Here is a 23,963-nt window from a genome sequence, read left to right on the forward strand (position 1 = left end):
TGTATAAGTGTACCGTCAGTTGGCGTCAAAAATGAACACTAGGGGCGTAGTTGCACATCCCGTACTAGTTAAGGTATCCCTGGGTTTACCGCTGTGACCACATGGCTCAAACTGATGTTAAAAAGAGCAGGCGTTGGATCATCGTAAAAAGTATAATTTTATTTGCGAAGCCAAAAAAAACACGAAGTAATTGCTGAATAAGTGACTTTCTTGTCACAAGAGTCTCATGAAAAGCCTGGCGATTTGAAATTTTGCTTTAAATAGTCTTTTGACAAATCTATTTTTGATGGTTGACATCGGCAACCATTTCATTTTTTCTTTGCTGCTTCATCTGTTTTTAAAATCTAAGCCTCTCATTTTATGCTTATGTATTCTTTTCAACCCTGTTGTGTCTTGCCTGTCTTTTTTATAATTTTGTTTTCGAAATTCAAACTTTTTTTTCACTTCATGCTGCTCTTTTTTCCTTTTCAGGTTCTGGTGCTTACCTGTAACGAATCCACCTACTTGCATCACGCAACCAACAAAGTAACTTTTTGTCTGACTCCATGATGATCACACAACATATTTGAATCATCACAATTACCATTGTCGCAAAACAAAGTACCAACCAACAGCTGCTACAGCCTTACAAACAGCAAAAATGCTTAATATAATTAAAAACCAAGACGACTAACGCCGCTAAGTGTACTTAGTTAGCACGAACATGAAATCAAGAAAAAGGAAGAAAGCAACTTCGAGGAAACATGACACGACCACAGTTAAACCATTGCCCGTAACAGACGATGTCATCGGTAAGTTTTCATAATGTCTTTTTAAACATTCTTTTTGGGTCAATAATGCCTTTTTAGACATTACTTTTAAAAAAATAAAAAAGAGTCAAAAGGCATGGAAATTTCACTCTGTGTGGAGCTACATGTACTTGAGAGGTTAACTGTTATTTTTTTAATCACTCATCGGTAAGTCTTTGAACTTTCATTCCATCCGTATCATGTTTTGTATAGCCTACGCATCTCTGGGTATTTCGGCCTCGTGGCCAGATTGGCCTTTTTAAGGCCAAATTTCTCGAATTTGGCCTTTTTTAAAGTCTGTTGGCCTTAGAAATTATACGTTTGGCCTTTTTTAAAATTTACTCTTCAAAATGCATACTAATCAATATTTCTCATATATCGCAGCCTTATCAGATGAAACCATCACCATTATTCAATACATGTTCTATGCTTGTTTAATAGTCGTAATGTGACGCCGGCGCCGAGTTAGACTGCGCTCACCCGCTAACGTAGCCAGTGGTGCCAGATGTCACCACTGTAGCGGATTAAAACTCATCCGCTACAATCCTTTCATACTTGCTACCTTTTGGGCTACTTTCAGAATCATTTTTGCTACAATTTATTAAAATCCGGTACAAGTCATAAAATATCGATAAATATGAATATTATAGATATTATTTTAGAATTATAATGTAACGCTCAAATTATATTATAACGCTCAAAAGTAGCCTATACAGAAACGTAACGTGTTTACGTTTCGATCGACCGGTAGTCTAACACAACCGCAGGCTTGCCAGCCGAGTACCGTGTGATGTGCAAGGTGAATATATTGCCAAAACTAAGCAACATTTCTACAGATGAAAAAACCAAGAAATACCTAAATAAAATACCAAACTCCTCTTAAAGTTCTCTCACTAAATTTGTCCATGAAGTCACTGATTCAGACAAAATAGCAGAAATTGATCTTAGTTTAACCATAGCGTGCCATGCATCTATTCGCTCAATTGATCACATTGGTGACGTTGTGAAGTATCATGGTAATATTTTCACTAGTTAGCCTACTGCTGTAAAAACAAAGCTTAGAAACAGAACACAAATTCAACTATTGGAAGTTGTCATAAAAATTCGTTCTCATCTGTTGGACCAAAAAATGTGTTGCAAAGACTTCAAGTGCACCCCAGATATGATTGAATTTCACAACAGTGCAGGGCCGTAGCCAAACCGCAGAGCAAGGGGGGCCAACTTTTTTTAGGAGGGGCCGAAAAAAGAAAAAACGGGAAAGATGGGCAAAATCATTATAATTGTAGCTGTTGCTCGAGAACGTTGGGATTTGGCCAGGGGGGGCGAAATTTTTTTCAGGGGAGTCGAGGCCCCCCTGGCCCCCGGCTGGCTACGGGTCTGCAACAGTGAGAATTTGTATATTTCATCAGAAAATGAATAAACCAACTATTTAGAAGAAATTCTTAATAATCCAAGAAAATATAAGTAAATTTGTTAAATATAGGCCTATGTACTGTAACTATGTATATTTCATTATTTTTAATATAAACAGGTAAATATCCATTTGGCCTTCTTTATCTAATCTTTTCCTTGTTTTGGCCTTTTTTTTGTATTATTTTGCATTAAGACCTTTTCATAGTCTGGCAACCGTGATTACAATGCTTATTTTATCTTGTTTGAGTTTGGCATATTTTTGGCCTTTTTTCTACTTGTTTGGCCTTAAGTTGGCCTTTTTTCTTGGTGAGTTTGGCCTTTTTTGCAAATTTCAGTCTGGCAACCCTGCTCGTGGCAGTCACCGAATCTTTTCAAAACAATACTACCTAGCTTAAAGAACTCTAAAGCAGTGGTTCTCAACCGGGGGTCCGCGGACCCCAAGGGATCCTTGAAGCGATTTTAGGGGGTCCGCGAAAGTTTCCGAGTTTTCAGCATTATTGATAAATTACGAAATTTAAAAATTGTTTGTGCTTTGTTTATGTATTGAACCTACAGTGATTCTCACTAGAACGTAAGTCGTAAGCACTGGTGCATCGTTTGAAATTTCAAAGGACATGACACAAAGGTTTGGTTTTTTAACTAAAAATATAAGGCTATGTTCAACTTGATTCCTTTGATACAGCAGATTGTTGATCAATGATTAACTTAGAAATGTAAACGTTAGTCAGCAGTCTATCACCACTCACAGTTTTGCAATGACTGCAATTATAACGACCTAATATTGATTACAAATGAAAATTTCTTGGTAACGGTCGCAAGTATTTTATTAACTTTAGATAAAATTTGTAGAAAAACATCAAATGAGCATATAAATTACTGATGTTTGATCCTGTGTGCCAACATAGGCCTATAGCTCATAAGCAGAGGCGTAGCAACCGCCCTCCGAACCCTCCGATCGGAGGGGGCCCCGCAAGGAATGAGGGCCCCTCCACCGAAATTTTTGGAAGACTATCGAAATACAGGATATAGGCTAACCACGTGGTCACAAACGCACGCGAAATAGCAGAGCTTATTGGTATTGAGCAGGTGTTTTCATAAAACATAGTACGTAGGAATAATGTTTGGTTAAGAAAGTGCTGATGATTCGAGTCGTCTTTCTGCTGAAGAAAACTTCAAATCGCGATTTTTTCTTGTTCTTACTGATCAAGCCATGTCTTCTGTTTCTTTGCGCTTTAACCAACTCGTGGAGTGATACAAGTTGTTTGAATTTCTATACAACGCTAGCAGCCTGAAGAAGTGTCTCAGAGAAAATGGTTGGGTTGGTTGGATTTGAATCTTTATCCTCGGACTGACAAAGCCCTGATTGGTTATTCCTGGTAGTTACGCATACTTGTAGAGGCTCTTGACACAGGGCCGGTTACCTAGATTGGCAAAGTGAAATTTCTGATTGTTGAAGTGTTGTTGCCGGGAAATTATTCCATTCACTAGGTGCCGCTGAATGGAGAGCAGTCCTGAAATGCCTTGCTCAAGCGCACACCCCGAGAGTCGAACTTGCGCCGAGTGGTCTTGAGCGAGCACGCAACCACTACTGAGCTAATGGGGCGGACAATGGAACTGGACAATCACTGCAAAAAAATTAAAAGAAAAACGGGAGACATTGATGCCAACGAACTAATAATGGAATTGAATCGTTTTATTTATGTCATCGAGAAAGAGAGAGGACTTGTCACGGCAAGTATTTTTTTAACGTACAAGAACAGCCTTCAGGAGATATATCCGAATCTTTGCATTTGCACCAGAATTCTTCTGACCGACCACACCAGTTACAGTTACTGTCGCCAGTGCTGAAAGGACCATCAGCAGAATGAAACTGATCAAGAATATCCTGCGCTTAACCGTGACAGATGACAGGCTTTCTGCTCTTGCAATTACCATCGAAAACAAGATTGCCAAATCCCTGGACCATGACCCATTACAATTTGCGTAGAACAAGGCTCGAAAGAAGCGCTTTGCATAATTATGGAATATATGTCCACACTGTCACTGTATAGACCTATGTATACAACTAGTCATCATCATCATTAAGTTCCTTCCTCTCGTCGAGGGTTGGAGGCAATGAGACGCCAAGTTTCTCTGTTGTAAGATTTTTCTACTGCAGTTTTGTAGTTAAGTCCTGACCAGTCTTCAATATCATTAGTCCAAATTCTTGGTGGTTTGCTCTTTTTCGTTTGCCGTTCATTTTTCCTTCTAGTAGTTGTCTTTGAATAGAATTATTGCGAATCATGTGGCCAAAATATTTCAATTTTCTTGATTTAATTGTTTGTAGAACTTCCATGTTGGTTTGTAACTAATGCAACTAATGCTAATGTAAAAATTAGCTTTCAACAAAGAAATCAGTAGATTTCCAATAAATTTACTTTCGCTAACGAGTCCGCTAAATTTTTTAAATATTAGCGAGTATTAACCGTATCTGTCACTGCTTCCTTTTGGCGCCAAGAGTTATTGGCCGAGACCATCAGGTCTTATTGTCTCAAGTAATTAGCAATAAGAGAGACGTAAGACCATCAGGTCTTACGTCTCTCTTATTGCTAATTACTCCGTCGGCTTATATCAAATAACAACGGGAAAAAGTAACCCGTTGGTCAAAAGACTTATCTATCACTTTAATCAATTTATTTCGCAAAATATATTCGTGATTGTGTATTTTAGGTAGAAAAGGTGATAAAGACTCGGTTTTTGACCTATTTTCGCCATTTCTTGGTCAAATTTCTCAGTTCACATTTTATTTTGAAAGTCCTCTTGCATAGAACACAGAATTTCATCAATTTTGTTTTTCCGTTTCTGTGCAAACAGTATTCCATGCACTTTTTGCACTACAAAGCAATTTGCGCAAATAATAAATTACCTTCCTAATCATTGTCTGCCAGCAAAGAATGACTCATATCGCGTCAAAGACCAACTCCCTACTCAGACAGCAAAATCGACATTGAATCAATGTAAAAATGACGGATTTTGCTGCCTGGGTAGAGAATGGAATTTTAGCGCTGTTGCGTAATGAATAACAAACACAAAATAAAACCGCACGCTAATAGTAAACTGTCAATCAAGCTATTGAATATCAGGAAATCTCTTGCATTTTATAACTGGTTGTGACAAAAGGTTTATGGTGAACTTCACAATTATCCGATACCAACATAATCGGGATTAAAAGTTGGGGCAAGAAAAAAAAGTAAAAGTCAAGAAATCTCAGGTTTCTAGCGTCACTGCTTCTATGTGAAATTGCTGAATTAGCAGAGGGCGAGACCATTAACCCTATCTTGATACGAGCTGTTTTCGTACGCGGAAAGCACGTCACGGGCTATCTTAGCCCCGTGCTAATTAATCGCTAATAACGGTAGTTATAAAAATCACAGAACCAAAATATTTTACAAGGTAATAGCCATGTGTATTGTGCGTTTAAAAATTAAATTTTTACCTAACAAATTTATTGAAATAAAGCGTTTGAGATGAAAAAACGTCAGAAAGTCGGTTTTTATTCTAATTTCCTGAAAATAGCTTCAAAATTGAAATTTTTGAATTATAACTAAACTAAACAAAAAATTACTTTTGCTCATTAATATAAGGCATTTTTGAACGTTTCTACACTTCAAAGTAATTGCACTACCATTTATATTGCACTAATATTAACATATATATAACTAGCATTGCACGAAATTATCTAGTCACCTGAGACAAAATGCTTATTGTGAAAGGCAGGAAGGTAGAAAAAGACCAGTTTAGGTTTTGAAAATTCGCAAATAATAAAAACTAAAAGTCAAGAAATTTCACATTTCTAGCATATTTCCTTCTGTGAAATGTTTCACTAATAGAGTGGGGCGTCCTCATAAAACCCCGTGTCGTATTAAGGTAGGGTTAAGGTCTACGCCAGTAACAGATACGGTTAACTGTGTGGTGTGTAGGCCTATACATAAAATGAACCCTGCATGTTGTGTAAAATAAATACCACATTCCAGTTTCTGCGTTGGAAGGGGCCCTGGACTTATGTTCGGAGGGGGCCACGTTCTTTGTTGCTACGGCCCTGCTCATAAGTCATAACATAACTTCGTCAATCTCATCAATTGCGTTGCGAATTGAGCAAATTCTACTAAGTGTGTTGCTTCGAAACTTATGTAGGCCTAACATTATGTAACATATGATTCCATAAGGAGACGCGATATAGAAAAATTTCAAATGGAATTTTTTAGGGGTCCGCGACCGCTTCGAAGCATGTTCGAAGGTACCAAAAGGGTCCACCAAGACAAAAAGGTTGAGAACCACTGCTCTAAAGTTATAAGGGTTGTCTAAACTCTAAATATTAATTGTGCGAAAAGTCGCTCAAATTTATTAATAGCACCGGCAACAATTCAACACATATTTGTAACCGAATTAAGAAGTTCTGGTGGCATTGCTTTAAAATTTTACGGTTTACTCAAAATACGAAAATTGGAAGTTCCTCTTTTAGTCACGGTGTCGTTTGTCGGCTAACCCACTTACTTACAACTTGGCAAAAGTCTTGGCTCATATTTGCAAGTTTTCATTCGGTTGTACTAAAGTATTTAATACAGTTGTTATAAGGTTTGCAACATTTAATGAAGGCCAAAGTAAACAGTTAGTTTTCTGTTGTCAATGTTAATTAAGTATCAGTATTCAATGCACTGAGATTTGACAAAATCTGAGCTTCTAACATTATATATGAAATACCAGTAATAATATTAGTTGGTAGGCTATTAGAAATTACATCAAAGTATCTAAATAAAGTTGTCATAAGAATGAAGTTGTCTGCTGTCCACAGAGCAGCATTTTAAAAATTCAGGCCCTTAAGTGATACTTTTTAAAACTTCAATTTGGCATAATACTGCAAGGGCCACCAGTGGCGGCTCGTCAGAGCGTGCTGCGGTACTGCAGCACCCCACGGCGTAATTTCACCTGTTACACATAAACCTGTTGTTAAAACAATGAAAACTATTAATACTACAAAAAGTGCTCATTGCCAAGCAAAAAGGCAAAGCAGAGCGAATTAAATCAAATATAGTTATTACTATCTGAAGCCTTTACAAATTGTTTCACCTAACGGATCATCAGAAGGTATGAAAAAACATGCAAACAGCAAAGAATCGATAATTCTGAAAAGATATTAAATATTACAACTGTAATTTAATCTGCCAAAAAAATCTCTAAACCCAAATCTAAACCAAATCCAAAGCCAAATCCAAATCTAAACCCAAAAAAATCTCTAAAGGTTTAGAGATTTTTTGGCAGATTAAATTACTTTTTCAGAATTATCGATTCTTTGCTGTTTGCATGTTTTTTCAGACCTTCTGATGATCCGTTAGGTGAAACAATTTGTAAAGGCTTCAGATAGTAATAACTATATTTGATTTAAACCTGTTGTTCAGTGCTGTATTCATAAAAAAAAGCACAGGGTAGGCTACTGTCTCAGATTTGATAAAATGATAAATACGCAACTTGCAAAATACTAATCTTTATTCTACCATAACATGAATTATCAAAATTGGACGAGAGGTAGAAAATTGTATATTTTTTATGAATAGGCCTACATTCCAAACAGCCTGCCGAGAGAAATCTACATCTTTATCCTGTTTACAAATTTGGGATTTAGTATCCTTAGCTGATCGGTGGTTTGGCAGCCAAGATCTTACACATTTTTTAGCAGTAAATTGAGCCACAGGTGGTCCATTGCAATTAAGTTTAGTAAACATCGAACAGCCCACATTATCAATAAGCAAAGATGCTCTTGAACCTGTGATGATATCGTTCTATAAACTGAAAGCACGTTCACATTCTGCTGTAGAACAAGGAAAGTTGAAATAGCTGTCAAGAGAGGCTTCAAATTATTGGGCACAATTTCAACTTTTTCACTAAAGTCTCTTAACCCTTGGATTGACTGTATTTCATCAATGTCAAAGCGTCTACAAATTCTTCTCACTTCTGCTTCTCCATGACGCAAATTTCCTTCTATCATTTTTTCAGGTTGCAAGTTAGCAATATCAACCAGTAGCTGACCATTGTTAGTGTCGGCATTAGCACAAAGTCTCATTTGCATTCTGCTAACAATGCTCTGAATGAATTGATTGAATGATAAAACTCTCAGAACGGGTTCATGGTACACCCATGTACCATTGTACACCCGCGTATACCATTGGTCCTCAAAGGGTTAAGTAGTTAGTTAGTAGTTGTCAAGAATCAGTAGCCTAAGGATAGCATATAGGCAGTTAGGCACTCTATTTGGAAAACCAGAGGGTATACTATAATTGCTCGAAAAAGCAGAGAGTATACTGCGTATACCGTCGTATACCCTTCGAACACAGCATTGCAGTGTTGTTGATGTTGATTGAATCTTTATCCTCGGACTGGGAAAGCTTCTTGCAGAGCTTAATCCTGGCAGTTTCGCATACTTGTAGAGGCTTTGAATCACTGACGCAGGCCGGGTCACCGAGATTGACAGAGTGAAGTTTCCGATTGTTGAAGTCTTGTTGCCGGGAATTATTCAATTTATTCGGTGCCGCTGAGTGGAGTGCAGTCCTTAACGTGCGTTGCTCAAGTGCACACCTCAAGATTCGAACCAGCGCCGCTTGATCTTGAAGCTTCCTCGTTCCACGGACTAACCAATTGAGCTATCGGGGCAGACACCTTTATTGAAGAAATGTATGTTTATTTCTTGAAAGTCTTCTCAAACCTCTCGTCATGTCTAGAAAACAATAGCACAAATCAACGTATTAAACAAATTCTGGTACGGAAACTCTGGTACTGCAGTCCTAGTTTCGGCTTGTTTGTGCTTTATAGTATTGCGCATGTGCGAATCTCTTGGAAGCGAGCGATTTTGGCCAAGAGAGGTACCGTACTGCATATTTTGCAGTACCATGTTGTAGTCTTGAAACTTCTGTTACGGCAGAAACTGCTGGACTGCAAGCCACAGAAAAAGTCCAAATAAGAATGCAAATGGTGCAATTTTAAGGGCATGCGGTATCCAATTAGCTTTTAGTAGCTTTCAATCAAATTATTTGACACGACCATAACGTGGTCTTTTCTACTATATTTACCAAGAAATTGCCAAGCAATTTTTTCTAAAGCAGTCATTAATTCCTCGTTATTTTAATGCCAAACTATTTTCTTATTTGTGGCTCAACAAATATTCCACCCTTTACTTAAGCTACAAACGGTTTGAAAACATTGAGCGAATATGTTGAAATGCACAACTTGCTGGACCAAACGCTTTTGGGTGTAGGTCCAAGTTTAATAAGTGAAGTTTGAAATAATAATTTACTCCTTTCAATGAAGGGTAGCGAAGGCTGACACTTTGTTTATAACAGCCTTAGTCCTTGTCTACTCTTCAGCAGAGTACTGTGCACCTGTTTGGTGCCGCAGTGCTCACTGCCATAACATCGAGACTGCCATAAATAGCGCTCTGCTCACCGTGACTGGATGCCTGTGTCCCACACCATTGGACAATCTTCCTAATTCTCTCTGGCATCGTCGAGCTTCGTCGCGAAGAAGCCATTTTGTCTCTCGGCCTGTGGGCATTAGAGCCTTACCATCCTCTCCACCACAAAATCTCTGCTCTCCCAAACGAGCACCTCTGTCGACTGAAATCAATACACCCATTCGTGCCAGCCGCTCAACTTCTGATCAACGAAGCTGATGTACAAGACATCTCTGCGGTTGCTTGGGCGGACCATAAATGGAGTTCTAAATAGACTTAAAGTACCACCAGATTCCATTTGTTCACCTCCAACGCCGACACACACCCCATTGACCTGACACAATAAAGACAGGCATGGGTGCCGTCTTCGGGTTCCGGCGCTGGGTTTTGTTCTGGGTTACTCTCAATGGAAGTCAAACACCACCAGACTCCATTTGTTGATACCCGATGCCGACACCCGTTCCTGACACTATAGAGATAGGCATGGGTGCCTCTTAACCGTCTCCGTATTGATGTCGGGCTTTTCCGCTTAACCAATAACCATGCACCAATGGGAAATGGCCTCTTTCTTTAGTTGTGAATGTGGTGCTGGGGAATAGACCGCAAACCACATCATGAACTACTGTCCCATCTTCAAGCCGCCTAATGGAGTGCAACGTATGCGCGTCTTGGATGATGAAACCAAAGACTGGCTGCTCTCTAGTAGTCTTCCAGTGTATTCCGGGAACATCGTGAATCTGAGGTGGTAAAAGGATTGTGCCCTTTTTTCATAATCCTGCCCCCCAGTAAAAAACCGTTCCGGTGCCCCTGCCTCGGCCCCAAAAGCTCACACCACGACGAGGGGTAACCTACGTGTGTCCAATAAAAAAAAAACAACAGCAATTCGAAATGCTTGTAAACAACTAAATCGAAGTACAACTTCGTAACAAATAATTTTTTCTAAATTATTGTGGGGGGTGCTGCCAAAATATTGGGGGATATATCCCCCCATCCCCCTCTACTTCGGCACCACTGGGTGTAGCCTACAAATCAAAGACTTCTACGATTCTGATCCGATCTGGCTTTTGCTTTTTGCGAGACTCGACAATTTCTATATATCTCAGGTCCGGATCCGAAGTACAGTAGATCCGAATTGATTTTACTTCTGAAAATTTATTGAAAGATATTTTATTTTATGAAAATAAAAGGTTTCTCTCTCTCTCTTTATGACAAGTTAACACTCATATTTTTTGCTAAAAGAAGTTTGCAAAACGTTGCCATACAGAAGCATGATATGCTTTATGCAGTAACCATCAGTAACACACACTGACGTCACGGTTCAAAACTTTCTTCGTGTTTGGAAACGTTGCCAGGACCTTAATCAAAATTTACGCTTTTGCGTTCAAACTTAAAAAAAAGTCATGCAATTTGGATCTTTGGTGCAAATTTGGTCAATCAATAGTTTCAGTATCGTTAAATGCTTGGTTTGGTAAATTCTCGGAAAGATTGCAAAACGGCATTAGTATTTGTTGATTTTGCCTCACTTGAACAACCAGCCGTTCTTTGTTTTCCTTGGATTGCTGTTTGAACTATACGATAGCCTACCTTGAACGGAGAGACAAAGCTTTTTGCTTTCACTGGGGTTGCAGCAGACCAACATTGCTAAGGAAATCTCAGGTATTCAATTGGCACTAGGAAGGAAGCACTCGCCTAGCGTTAAATAAGCTCACCGTACAAACGAATCTATTTTCATACGAGTCAGTTCAATCATAAAGAGCTAAAAATCGATTTTGATAAGCTTACTATAGATGATCTAGCTGCTAGCAGATAGAAATTGATTTTTAGCTGTTTATATTTGAATTGATTCATGTGAAAATAAATTTGTTTGTAGCCTATTACAAGACACGTAACCGAGTCGTTCATATCAAGCATTGTTGTGGTTGTGGGTGGGACACCTGTCACAAGAAGAAGTTCTTTTATTTTGCATCACCAGCATATGCGAAAAAAACAAAACAAAAAACAATACAAGATTACAAAGTGAGCTAGGTTGTTTGCTGATGATGATAGGAGTGGCAGAAGGACCGAACTGGTCATCAAGTCTGCCACACCCGTGAGGTATTTGTGATCGATCAGATCACACCCAGTGATCACACCCAGTGATCGATTTTGAGTAGGCTAATGGGTAGTACCAAATTTCAGTCATATGTAGAGTAGACAACCGGAAACACACATTGCCGTCGGCTGCAGCGTGGGTCAGGTGTACGTGGGAAGGCGTACACCGATGCATAGCGCTCAAGTCCGCTTTCCCGCAATGCAGGATAAAGATAATAAAACAAAAACAAAAGGTATCATAGCTTATTTGACATGGAAGGGTGTTGAAGTTGAACGCAAACATATATTATAATTATACAACATAAAAAACAATACACATATATTTGCGTTCAACTTCAACACCGTTCCATGTCAAAGTTGAAGTTGAACGCAAATATATGTGTATTGTTTTTTATGTTGTATATAATATATATTTGCGTTCAACTTCAACACAAGATATTTCATTTTCTTCATATTGCATTTTCTCATATTGCATTTGAAATCAAATGTCATCTCACGTTTCTTGCAGGCGGAAATGCTTCAGCTACGCCATTCCACACACTTGGATCAACCTTTCAAAGCGAGTTGGCTGTCAAACTTGGAGTTTCGCGCGAAGCGATGGCCGCCATTATGACCCTGGAAGAGGCCAAGGCCCAAAGGAAGAAAAGAGAAATATTCAGTAAACTTGATGCTTGCAAATCAAGGATTATCGAAGCTTTACAACAGGGAGATGATTCGGTGAGTGCGGCCGGCGATGACATGTCCATAAATGTAGCAACTGGCAAGCCGCGATAGTGTGAATACAGTGGCTATGTAATAGATTACGACCACGACTAAGTGTCAATTTTAAAGTCTCAAGTATACAAAATTTTATAGCAATTGATTTCGATTACTTTAACGTTCCGATTCTGTAACTACGATCACAGTTACTTAAGCTTCCAAAGCAATTGATTACAATTACTCTTCGATTTTGCGATTATGATCACAATTAGGCCTACTGTGAATGTCAGAGTAATCAATTAACCCGTTAAGTGCGCAACTAATATTTCGCTGCTAGCGTTGCTGTGCGTATTTAATTTGACGAATCCCAGTCTTTTTTGTCGCATTATCGCTTGGTAGTGTTGGGGAGACCCCAGCCCGCAGCGCATTATAAGCGTTTGGTATAATTTTGTTTTGGAGTTTTTGCTTCATTTTTCGTTTAAACTATTTTGGAGAAGTCAATATTGGACTGTTATTTTCTGATGCAATCCCTTTATATCTGTCAGACCTCAATTGTCATTGGAAACAATGTTCCTCGGTATCTTCACACGCTACAAGTTGCGCAGCTAGTGCTTGAATAGCTATCTTTCTAACAGTATGTATGGATTTTGCCAACTGTTGCAGTGCATTGATGATGTGCTGATGCTTATTCCTGCAGATATTCATGTTTGTGATTCATAAAACGTCATTGACTAAAAATTCAATCAAGTAACTAAGATTTGGGGGGTGTTCAGTGTTGGTAAACAACTTTTGGTGATCCACTCGCATGGTAATTGAAGTCATCCTCATCACAACCACTTAGAAGGGATTGGTACAACGCATCTATTGTTGCTGCACCTCCTTTAGCATTACACCTACCCGTACCCAAACATTCCAGCTACTGCCAAGTCAGCAAATGAGATTTACGTGCTCACGTCGGACGTGCTTGATCATCGCTTGCTAAGCTGAATTTGCTGACTTGTAGCATGCCAAGCTGTGGCTTGCTCAGTAGTTACTTGCTCAGTTTCATCATTTATTAACTTCATCCACTTGCTCAGATGGTGTTAGCTCAGTTGTCACTTGCTCAGTTGTCGCTTGATTTGTAGGAGATCCCAATTAGCCTACATGCTATTTGTGTCAGGAAGAAGATTACAGTTGGCTAGATTTGAGTGAAACCATCTATTTACCTCATACAACCCAAGAGTCTTTTGCAAAGCGTGCTAACGATGAAGATGCAAAATGGCAACGAAAGAAAGAACAATCTGCTATTATTAGTTCGATCATTCAGCACACTGCAGCGTCAACATCAAAGTGAGTCAGCAATTAATTAATAAGCGATTTATTGGTTGCTTGATTTATACTTTCTATAGACCAGTGATTCTCAACGTGGGGACTGCGCCCCAACGGTGGGGTATGGTAAAAGTTTGGTGGGGCTTGGAGGTTTGAGGCCTAGTGAACCAATTTATTGACTTGCCTAATCACTATCATAGCATTTCATTTCAAGTTATCTGGAAATACTAAATGCAAGTGCACTTCTTCACTGTCAAATTAATTGGTAGAAATACTAATTTCCTTCACTTGTTTAGCTGGCAACTTCATTGAATTTTTTGTACAACACTTGTCATTTCATTACGTCACAAGCCTACAGTATTACATAACATTCTTGAATAAAAAAATTGCTATGCTTCTATGTCTTGCTTCCTTGCCAATTGCAGATCAATGCTTTTTCTAAACATAGAAATAGCTTTCATCAGTGACGATCGGTGAGGGGAAGCAAGGAAAGCAGTGCTTACCTTAGCAAAAAATATGCAAAATATAATGACTGAATTCTAGGTTTAACTTCTTAATTATTTTTATCACGTCTATTTTAACTTGAAAATTACTGTATTCGTGACTAGAATTACTCGTAACGCTTGTGAGTAGTCTAAGTCCTCACCAAACCGCATGTCTTGCCTATAAATGCCAATTGACGCAAACGCTTCTGTCAGAAACAATCACTGAGGCTCCAGGTAAGCAACTATCAAACTTTCTTTCCCAGATTCAAAAATGTCAAAAAACGCCTTCGTTTCATCCAATCCTCACTCGTTTTGCAAAACGTCACCAGCTGCTTAGCCAATCAGATGTGTTATGGTAGGTTAGTTGTGCTTTCCCAGTGACGTCAATGCGTACATTCGCTAGAGCGACTAGACTAACTCGTCAGAATGGTCTCTCGTCACGGTACACGCACAGCATCATAATGTCAAAAAGCTTGTTGCTGTTTTTTTATGTCTCCTTGCCATGTACTTTAGCCTACTGTACTAGCTTTCATAGCCATGCCTTTGCCCTTTTTACAGCGTTGATATAACGTTACTTCGCCAATGAACGTTCAGGTGCGGATGCAATATTTAGTTTGTTAAGCTTCTATACGCAGGAGGCAAACTTATCCAGCTTTTTGTACAAATTGCTTGCGGTTGTAATGTTTAGGCCTAAGTGTTAGTTTTTGTAGTGTAGGCTTAACTGAATATCTGAGAATGAACATTCATGACGAATTAAACATTTAGACAACTATTATTCTATGTCTAACACAGGATTTTGGTCCTGCAACGTTAAAATTAAGATTGTTCATGACTTCTAAATATTAAATGGATGTATGATCACGACATAGGCGAAGCACAATTTGACAGATTTTTATTTTTGAATTGTTTTGGAAATGCTCTCAGAGCGCACCAAATTGGAAGTGTTTTTCAAAAATTTCTGGGGGAGGTCCCCCAGACCCCCCGTTGGAAGTGTTGCCTTCGGGCTTCGCCCGACGGTTACGCCCTTCGTGCCTACTACCTTGCTGCAGCATATTTCCAAGTTGCTTTCCCAACGGTTTAAGCCACCGAACGTCACTGGCTTTCATTCATCTCGTGCTGCTAGCGCTAACCCAGCCCAGCATGCCAAAAAATACCCTCATCCAAGTACTTCAAATGTTGTTTGGATGGACTGGATCAGTTATAATAGAATTTTATCTCGTTATGCCCGAACTGCTACCATTCTTGATCGATAGGTCATCAAAACACACCAATATGTTCAAATAATAAGCAGGCAAACTGTTGATTAATTGATTTTAGAATGTCCATGAACTGCACTATCCAGTGGTTTAAACACAGTTTATTAGTACGGAAACATATTTAAAAACTAGATAAAAGTTAACGAGCTTGAAGTGTGAAAACGCTAAACAAAACTACTACTATTTCGCAAGGAAATATAGCATAATTAAAATAAACTGAAACATTTTCGACACGTACTTGTGTCCTCATCAGGAATTCCAAATCTCAGAAATCTGCAATATCGATCAAATGAAAATTTTATGATAAATCTGAGTATGCACTATCACTGTAACGACACTCCGAACTGAAAAGCACAAACTCAACAGAGTCAACAAACAACAAGTGATACAAGAATGATTACAAGTAAATAACACGGCGGTAAACAGGTCACATAAGATGTAAATTACAAGACTGTTACAACAATTAGAACACATACAAAAGGAAATACGCTCCACAGGCAAGTAATTGTCTGTTGAGAGACAGATTATTAGGGCTTCTTTAGTCTGGTATTCAGATCTGCCTCTAGAGATGATTTTAAATTGATTGATCGAGACATTGTCAATGCATTTTACACGCTCGTAATCGTGTTAGTTACTCGTAATCATTCTTGTATCACTTGTTGAGTTTGTGCTTTTCAGTTTGGAGTGTCGTTATAATTATAAAACTATAACCAATAACTTATAGTGCATAGTCAGATTTATCTTATAAATCTCATTTTATGTATATGGCAGATTTAAGTAATTCTTGATGAGGATACAAGCAGTGTTGGGCGCGATAACTCATTTTTCAGTTAAGCGATAACGATAATCGATAAACGAAAAATGCCTAAAGCGATAACAATAAACGATAAATCAAAAAAAAGTTAAGCGATAACGATAAACGATAAATTATCGCCAATAATGTCCGATAACGATAATTTTTTTTTCTTGATTAGCGCTGCCCCATCCCATGCAGCACGAACTGTTTTCATCAACATGACGAAAAATCGAACATAATATACTGTAGTGTAAAGGGACAAAACTTTTTGTAAGTTATGCATGAATAGAATCGCAACAGCGGCAGTAGGTATCGAATCTTCAACCTCTTGATCCAGAATCAAACCACTGAGGTAACCGCCGTGGTCATAATTATACCTTCAGATACCAGGTGGATGCTTTTATCAATTGAGTTACACTACCGCTTACGTGCAGTAGGCAAAATAATTAAATCAAATGAAAATACCATAAAAAATTCCAAACTTTGTATTTTGCTTTCTGCTTAAAGGCATACTAAAGGAAAATTTCAAACCGGAATTATGCATTAAAATGAGTAAACTGAACATTCAAGAATACATTTCAAAAAAAATTACCGAAAAAAAATTGTTTTCAATGGCGCTGGCAAGGCCCAAAGTCCAGTGTTTCATTTATTTTCATTTTTTTCAAAATGACCAAAACGTGCAAACACTGCTCGAGAATACGTCATAAAAGCCAGCAATAACAAAAGCCACGTTACCACATCTGATGTTTTGAGCAAACTGTCTGCTGTTTTGATGTTAAAATGTGCTGTTTTGATGTACATACATACATAGCCTACAGTCAAATCGCCCGCAGTAACAATTATTGCGTGATCGGTTGATTGCTAGCCTTTATGACGTAGACTGTACAGTCGCACGCTTCGTTGCTCAGGCTCAATCTCGTTTTGAAAGCTCTGACAAAAGCACGCGCACAATGGTGGTCAGACCGCAATGGGGCAAAATTTTATTGAAAATCGTTTTATGGTAGCATGAACACAAAGAACGTGGAAAATCGCCAAGTCAGGTTTTTCCTTTAGTACCCCTTTAAAGGGCGGTTTACAGCAAAGTCAGCAATAATTGAAAAAATTCCAAAAAACGCAAAATGCTTGAAAATTTATCAGTAATCTTAAGCGTTATTGGTAGTAAAAATGTGCATACTGTGAAATTCATCAAGCTTGTCAAATTAGTCGTGTTTGTTTTAGAACAATAACATAATTATCGTAATTTACTGATAATTTCAGATAATTTTGTTTGTTTTCTTTGTGAACACCATCATTAAAGCAATCGCAGAACGCTGAGTTGTTGACATAAGAATTACAATATAAGCACTGTATTAGTGGGAATAAAAATAATTGATTGAGGTAGGCTAGGTCGCATAGGTAAATGAGAAAGGTAATACTGTATTTAGCATAATTTTACCACGCAACTCGATGCGCCTATTGTCATGCAAAAACTACTACAAGATGCAAAAAATATGATGTCGGTCTGCATTTCAAATGCTTCAAGCAATATCATATTCCGCAATGACTTGTTTCAGTGATATTGTGTTACTTTGCTAATTTTCATCTTCATATTTTTTGAACTTTCATTTCAATAAAATGCTCGATGACAATATTGACATAACAAAACATGAACAAGACATTTCCCATTTATCACTTTGAGCGATAAGTAAAATGTTTTTTTTTTGCTGCATAGCCGAGTGGTGAGAACACTGGAACGGCAATCGAAAGGGCGCCGGTTCGACACCACTCAAGAGCATGCGGCTGTGTCTGTGGCAGGACACTTGAAGGCATGCCTGAAGGTGGACACGAAGATTGGCTTCCTTGCCTTCCCGTCCACTAAATCTAAATCTTCAACCACCGGGTCTAAGCCTGGATACGACAAACAAAAGTAAAATGTAATAACGCTTAACCATTACGCACAAGAAACTTGTGAAATTTGATAACGGATTTGCCTAGCGTATTATACATAATTCAAAGAAAATGAAGGGGTGTACCAGCAAACATCTATAGGATTGGCCCATGATACAAGAGAAGGATCCCCAGAGGATACAAACTGATATGAATGAATCAACAAGTGAATAAAAAAATAACAGTTAACCTCTCAAGTACATGTAGCTCAACACAGAGTGAAATTTACATGCCTTTTGACTCTTTTTTATTTCTTTAAAAGTATTATTGACTCAAAAAGAATGTCTAAAAAGACATTACGAAAAGTAACTACGGACAAAGGCCAGTGTTTCGATCTTCAGATCTCTTCAGCGTAGTAAAGTGAAAGTTGTCTTGAACTTGAAGCGTTGGTTGAGATGATGATTTGAAACTTGAGTGATTGTTGTGAGACAATGAGCCTGGATTTAAGTTTTAAATTTGGACCTCAGCGAAACGTAGTTTTACAGCCTATCAGCAGGTGTGATTTTTTTAAGAGAATTTGTGCTAAGAAATGGCAGGAAACTGTTAAAAATAAAAACTAGAAAAAAAGACAAGAATTTGCAACTGAGCTAGGACAAAACAATCATCTGAGATGGATCTAAAATACAAGAAATTAGATTCTAGCGGCACATATAAGTATTAAAATTCAAAGAAAATGAAGGGGTGTACCAGCAAACATCTATAGGATTGGCCCATGATACAAGAGAAGGATCCCCAGAGGATACAAACTGATATGAATGAATCAACAAGTGAATAAAAAAATAACAGTTAACCTCTCAAGTACATGTAGCTCCACACAGAGTGAAATTTACATGCCTTTTGACTCTTTTTTATTTCTTTAAAAGTATTATTGACTCAAAAAGAATGTCTAAAAAGACTGTAAAATAGGCTGTAAAACTACGTTTCGCTGAGGTCCAAAGTTAAAACTTAAATCCAGGCTCATTGTCTCACAACAATCACTCAAGTTTCAAATCATCATCTCAACCAACGCTTCAAGTTCAAGACAACTTTCACTTTACTACGCTGAAGAGATCGGAAGATCGAAACACTGGCCTTTGTCCGTAGTTACTTTTCGTAATGTCTTTTTAGACATTCTTTTTGAGTCAATAATACTTTTAAAGAAATAAAAAAGAGTCAAAAGGCATGTAAATTTCACTCTGTGTGGAGCTACATGTACTTGAGAGGTTAACTGTTATTTTTTTATTCACTTATTATACATAAGACGGCTTTTTTCTCAAAAAGTACAAACACAATTAGGACAAAAATAATTGTGATATGTTTTTTAGGTCATAATTATGCAATCTTTAAATTTTCCGAATTTTTTTTTAAGTACTTTCACTTTCGGCACAAATGGGTTAAATGGCACTTACGCATTTGATTATTATTTTTGGATTAAAGTTATATCACCAAGCTAGAAAAAAATCGATCTTACAGTCTATAGCCGATCTTACAATTTTAGTTAATCTACTCATCTAAAGATTTAATGCGCTTAAAACAGTAAGTTTCATGTTTTGACGAGAGAGATTTTATTTTTTTACGACAATTACTAAAAACTAACACTTCCAACGAAAAAAGAAAACACAAGAATAAAATAGTTGATCGTGAGGTGGCGCGAAAGACCATGTTTCCGATGTAAAAGCGGCCTGGTATTGCGACACTTTTACAAACCACTTGCCAATTTCTTTCGATTCGCTTCAAAGGAATCTGTACCGCCCGTGCGCTTACATTTTAATTGTAAAATTCACTCGCGATTGCCGATTGCAGCAAAACAACAAGAGACTTAATTGTTGCATGCATTTCATTGCATTGCAATTTGCGACTCTAAAAATTATTGTGTTATCAGGGCCGTCGCTGCAGGGGGGCGTGCCCCCTCCCCTGACAACGACCTGTGCACACACACTTCAGACACTGAAGAAGAACTGGTTTTAATTTTAGTTTCATTAACTAGGTGGCTAGTAAAAATATTACTTTTCATGGTCTTTCCAGTTGTGTGTTGATCCGAAATAAAATTTATCGGCGATTAATTATCGGCGATAATCAAATATTGCCTTTGGAGATAACTATAAACAATAACTGAAAAAATAGTTAAGCGATAGCGATAAGCGATAAAAATTTATCGCCGATAAATTATCGCCGATAATGCCCATCACTGGATACAAGTACCTGTCGAAAACATTTGAGTTTATTTTACATATGTTATATTTCTTTGTGCAATAAAATATGTTAAACCCGTTGAAGTTACTTTGTTTTGCCTGTTTAAGAAAAATCAACTCCAAATCACCAAACGTGATGATCTGAGACTGAAATTGACTAAACTATAACCTTAAATTACATAAAATTAAACATGTAACCTGCATCAAGCGCAGAGTTTCCATTAAAGCATTGGCAATCTTCTTCTTCGTCGTGTGTCACACGGCTGTAGCCCAGAGCATCACGCAAGCTCTTGATCTATCGTTAAACTCGGCCAATTCCTGTGCAGAGCACCTTGGTTTTAAGGCAGGGCATTCGAGTAGATGTTGCATTGTTTGCTCCTGTTCGTATTTACAACTTGTGCTCCCCATGGAATACTCCCAGTGTCTCATTAAAGTTTTACACCTGCCAATGCCAGTTCTTAAGCGGTTGAGGCATCGCCAATGTTTCCACGGTTCAAGCTTTCCAGGAGGAAGGCCCTCTACGGGCGAGAGCTCCATATTGGCCAATGTCTGTCCGGCTGCCAGTCCCTCCTGCCATAGTTGAACCCTCACATTGGCGGCGACATCGTCTTGACCTAATGGGACAACTGAGGCAAGGAAACTTTTTCTTGACTTCAGACGCCTGTGTGCTGGAGTTTGGCCATACAGTGGGTGTCTCAAATCCATGTCCTGGCAAGATCCTTCCTTTTTGCTGGTCACGCTTCTTCCGATGTTGGGGCAAGCAATTCCAGACAAAATGTGCAGCGACGTGATGTTGGTTGGTTGGTTTGAGACAACCTCTAACCAAACGGCAGCTTTGGTTTTATATGGGGTCAATTTTCTTGGCATGTGCTGAGCATTCCCACACTGGGCAAGCATATTCTGCAACTGAATAGCATAAGGCTAAAGCAGTTGACCGTATTGTATCAGGGAGGGCACCCCAATCAGAGTTTTCTAGTTTCTGTAAAATATTATTTCTAGACGCCACCTTAGCTCTTACTTTTTCGATATGGGATTTGTATGTGAAGGACCTTTCTAGTTTGACACCGAGGTATGTGGGATTGATACAGTGTGCCAGTTTGGTTCCATTCCAGGAAATGTTTAGTTGGCGTGATGCATCCCGGGATCTAAGGTGGAATGCGCAGACTTGGGTTTTATTGGGGTTGGCACGCAGGTGGTTGTCCGTGTAGTGTGTTGTCAGCCCATCCAGAGCATCGCTGAGTATACTCTCTCCGTGGAAGTGAAGTGTTTGTGTTGCGTTGTTATACACAAATCGTCAGCGTATATGAAGCTTCTTGTACCAGAATGAATTGGTTGGTCGTTAATATAAATGTTGTACAAGATGGGGGCTAAAACACTCCCTTGTGGTAGACCATTTTTCTGCTGTCACCATCTGCTATTTTTGCCACAAAAATAAACATAGAAACGGCGATTGCTAGCAATGATTGTATCAGCTTGGTGAATCGAAACTTTTGGTGATATTGAGGATCTTTGATATAAGGAGACGATGGTTGACAGTGTCATACGCTGCCGATAGATCTACAAAGACAGCTCCAGTGACTGAGCCCTCTTCAAACCCATTCTCTATGTTCTGTGTTAGATTCAAGAGTTGTTCTGTGTAGGATTTACCAGGTCGGAAATGTGTTTGTTCATTAATGAGTTGGTCTTCTATGAGAGGTTGCAATCGGTTTACTATCATGCAATCGGTTTGTTATTGTAAAGCTGTAGCAGCCATCTCAGAGCGATTGAACCGAAACGTTTAATTTGTTCAGTTCGAATTCCATCTAATCCAGCAGATTTACCTTTTTTCAGAAATTCAATGCCCTTCTTCAGTTCTTCAATTGAGAAAGGAGATGTTAGACGAGGGTTGCGTTCATTTTGAGGTCTTATTAGCCGGGGTTTAGACTGCTTTTTCATGCTATTTTTGCTTTTGTCATTTAGAAGAAGTTGATGGGCAATTTGATTGGCAGATACAGTGTATAAATGGTAGTCTGGTTTAGTGTACTGTAGTCGGCCGACAGCAATTTGATTGTTTTCCAGGCTTTCGGACTGCTGTGAAACAGATCTGTGGATTCGATCATATCTTGCCACATGCTCCTGTTTTCGCTGGCGATAGCTGCCATCACGTTTTCTCCTGCTTCAACTATAGAGTGAAAGAAAGGATCTGATCGAAACTTTTCTTTATAGTCTTCATAGAGGTCTGCTGAGTCTGAGTTCAGACCAGGGATGTAACGTGTCCTACAGCCTCTAGGAATGTTTTTTCTTGACGCTCTTCTTACAACTTCTATAAAGTCAGGGTATTTATCTGATGACGTATGTAAATTGGCGATGTGGAAGTCCAGATCTGAAGAATATCCCTTCCAGTTAGCTTTTCGAAAGTTGTATCGTCGTTGATATAGAACATCCTGTGTAGTGGCAACTGCCTTGATTCGAAGGCGGATTGGGCGATGTTGAGTATGTGGGATTGGATTAAATATGTGCTTCACACAGCCCATAGTGATGAAGTCACTTGCAAAGATGAGGTCCGGGTTTGAGCCTCGTTTCCATCTTCCGCTGTTAAAGGAAGGGGGCAACTTGGGGTCATGTATGAGGTGCAAGTTATTATCGTCAGCCCATTTTTCAACAGCTTCTCCAATCTCCATCCTTAGTGGTGTTTCTATAGCCCCAGCTCGAGCTGTGGCTGTTGAAATCACCAATAAACAAGCCAGGCGTGCCGCCATTTTGCACCATCAGATCGTTTGATATGAAGGATTCATTTGGGGACTTACAGTAGTCCAGGAGTTATACCAGTTTAATTACATTTTCATTAGGAAATTTAAGTAAGAACTTTTTAGATGTATTTTTTTTTTTTTGTTTTTTTTTTTTTCGCGCAACGCTCAGAGTTCAAGATGGATACCACTACATCTTGCAGGTTTACAAATTGTCCATATGGAATGGATTTGTTTCCTGTCTCATCATTAGTGCGTCCGCTCCGGGAGCCGTCCACACACCCAAACACTCAGCAGGCACACCATACTTACATGGAAGATACCTACCAGGGAGGCGAGGGACTCACTACGACCGAAGGGACCCACCGCGGTAGATGGTAATCTGTGGATGTAAATGTTTGGTTAGTGGCTGCCTCAAGCTGATCTGCCTGTCTCAACTTTCCTCTTGCTGATCTTGGAGCAGTCTAGGAGATGGCGGGTCAAGCTCAAGAACTAGCGCGTTTTGGTAGAGAGTTAATTTTAATTTTATTTGTAATTGTTTATGTGTGTGTATCTTCTTGTTGCCCGCTTGAAGAAGGGCACCTGCTTGTGGAAGACGGGCCACTGCAGTCTGACACCTCATTTGGCGGAAATGCCAGAGAGGAGCGGCCAGAGAGAGGGTAGCTTTCGCTGACCCCAGAGTCGTCTTGGAATGGGCCGCTGCAATCCTGTCATCCCAGAGCGAGTGGGACAACGGAGAGGGACGGTTAAAGATCTCCCGCTGCAATCACTCTTCCGGCATCAGGCCGTTGTAGATGAGTGAGAGGGACGGGTTAAAGGTGGGT

At 38.9% G+C, this 23,963-nt stretch overlaps 1 protein-coding gene across 2 annotated transcripts in view; it reads left to right on the forward strand.

Moving 5' to 3' along the window:
- The first annotated feature begins 659 nt into the window (after positions 1-659).
- The window catches only part of LOC145777539 (uncharacterized), a 138,493-nt gene continuing 115,189 nt past the window's right edge, over positions 660-23,963 (forward strand). For both annotated transcript variants that reach the window (XM_082588941.1, XM_082588942.1), the window contains exons 1-3: positions 660-791; positions 12,281-12,489; positions 13,631-13,800. In XM_082588941.1, coding sequence (XP_082445067.1) covers positions 704-791; positions 12,281-12,489; positions 13,631-13,800 — 467 coding nt within the window. In that variant the 5' untranslated portion in view covers positions 660-703. The remainder of the gene's footprint in view (positions 792-12,280; positions 12,490-13,630; positions 13,801-23,963) is intronic.

This window comes from Aplidium turbinatum, chromosome 9 (assembly GCF_918807975.1).
Source record: "Aplidium turbinatum chromosome 9, kaAplTurb1.1, whole genome shotgun sequence".
Lineage (NCBI taxonomy): Eukaryota > Metazoa > Chordata > Ascidiacea > Aplousobranchia > Polyclinidae > Aplidium > Aplidium turbinatum.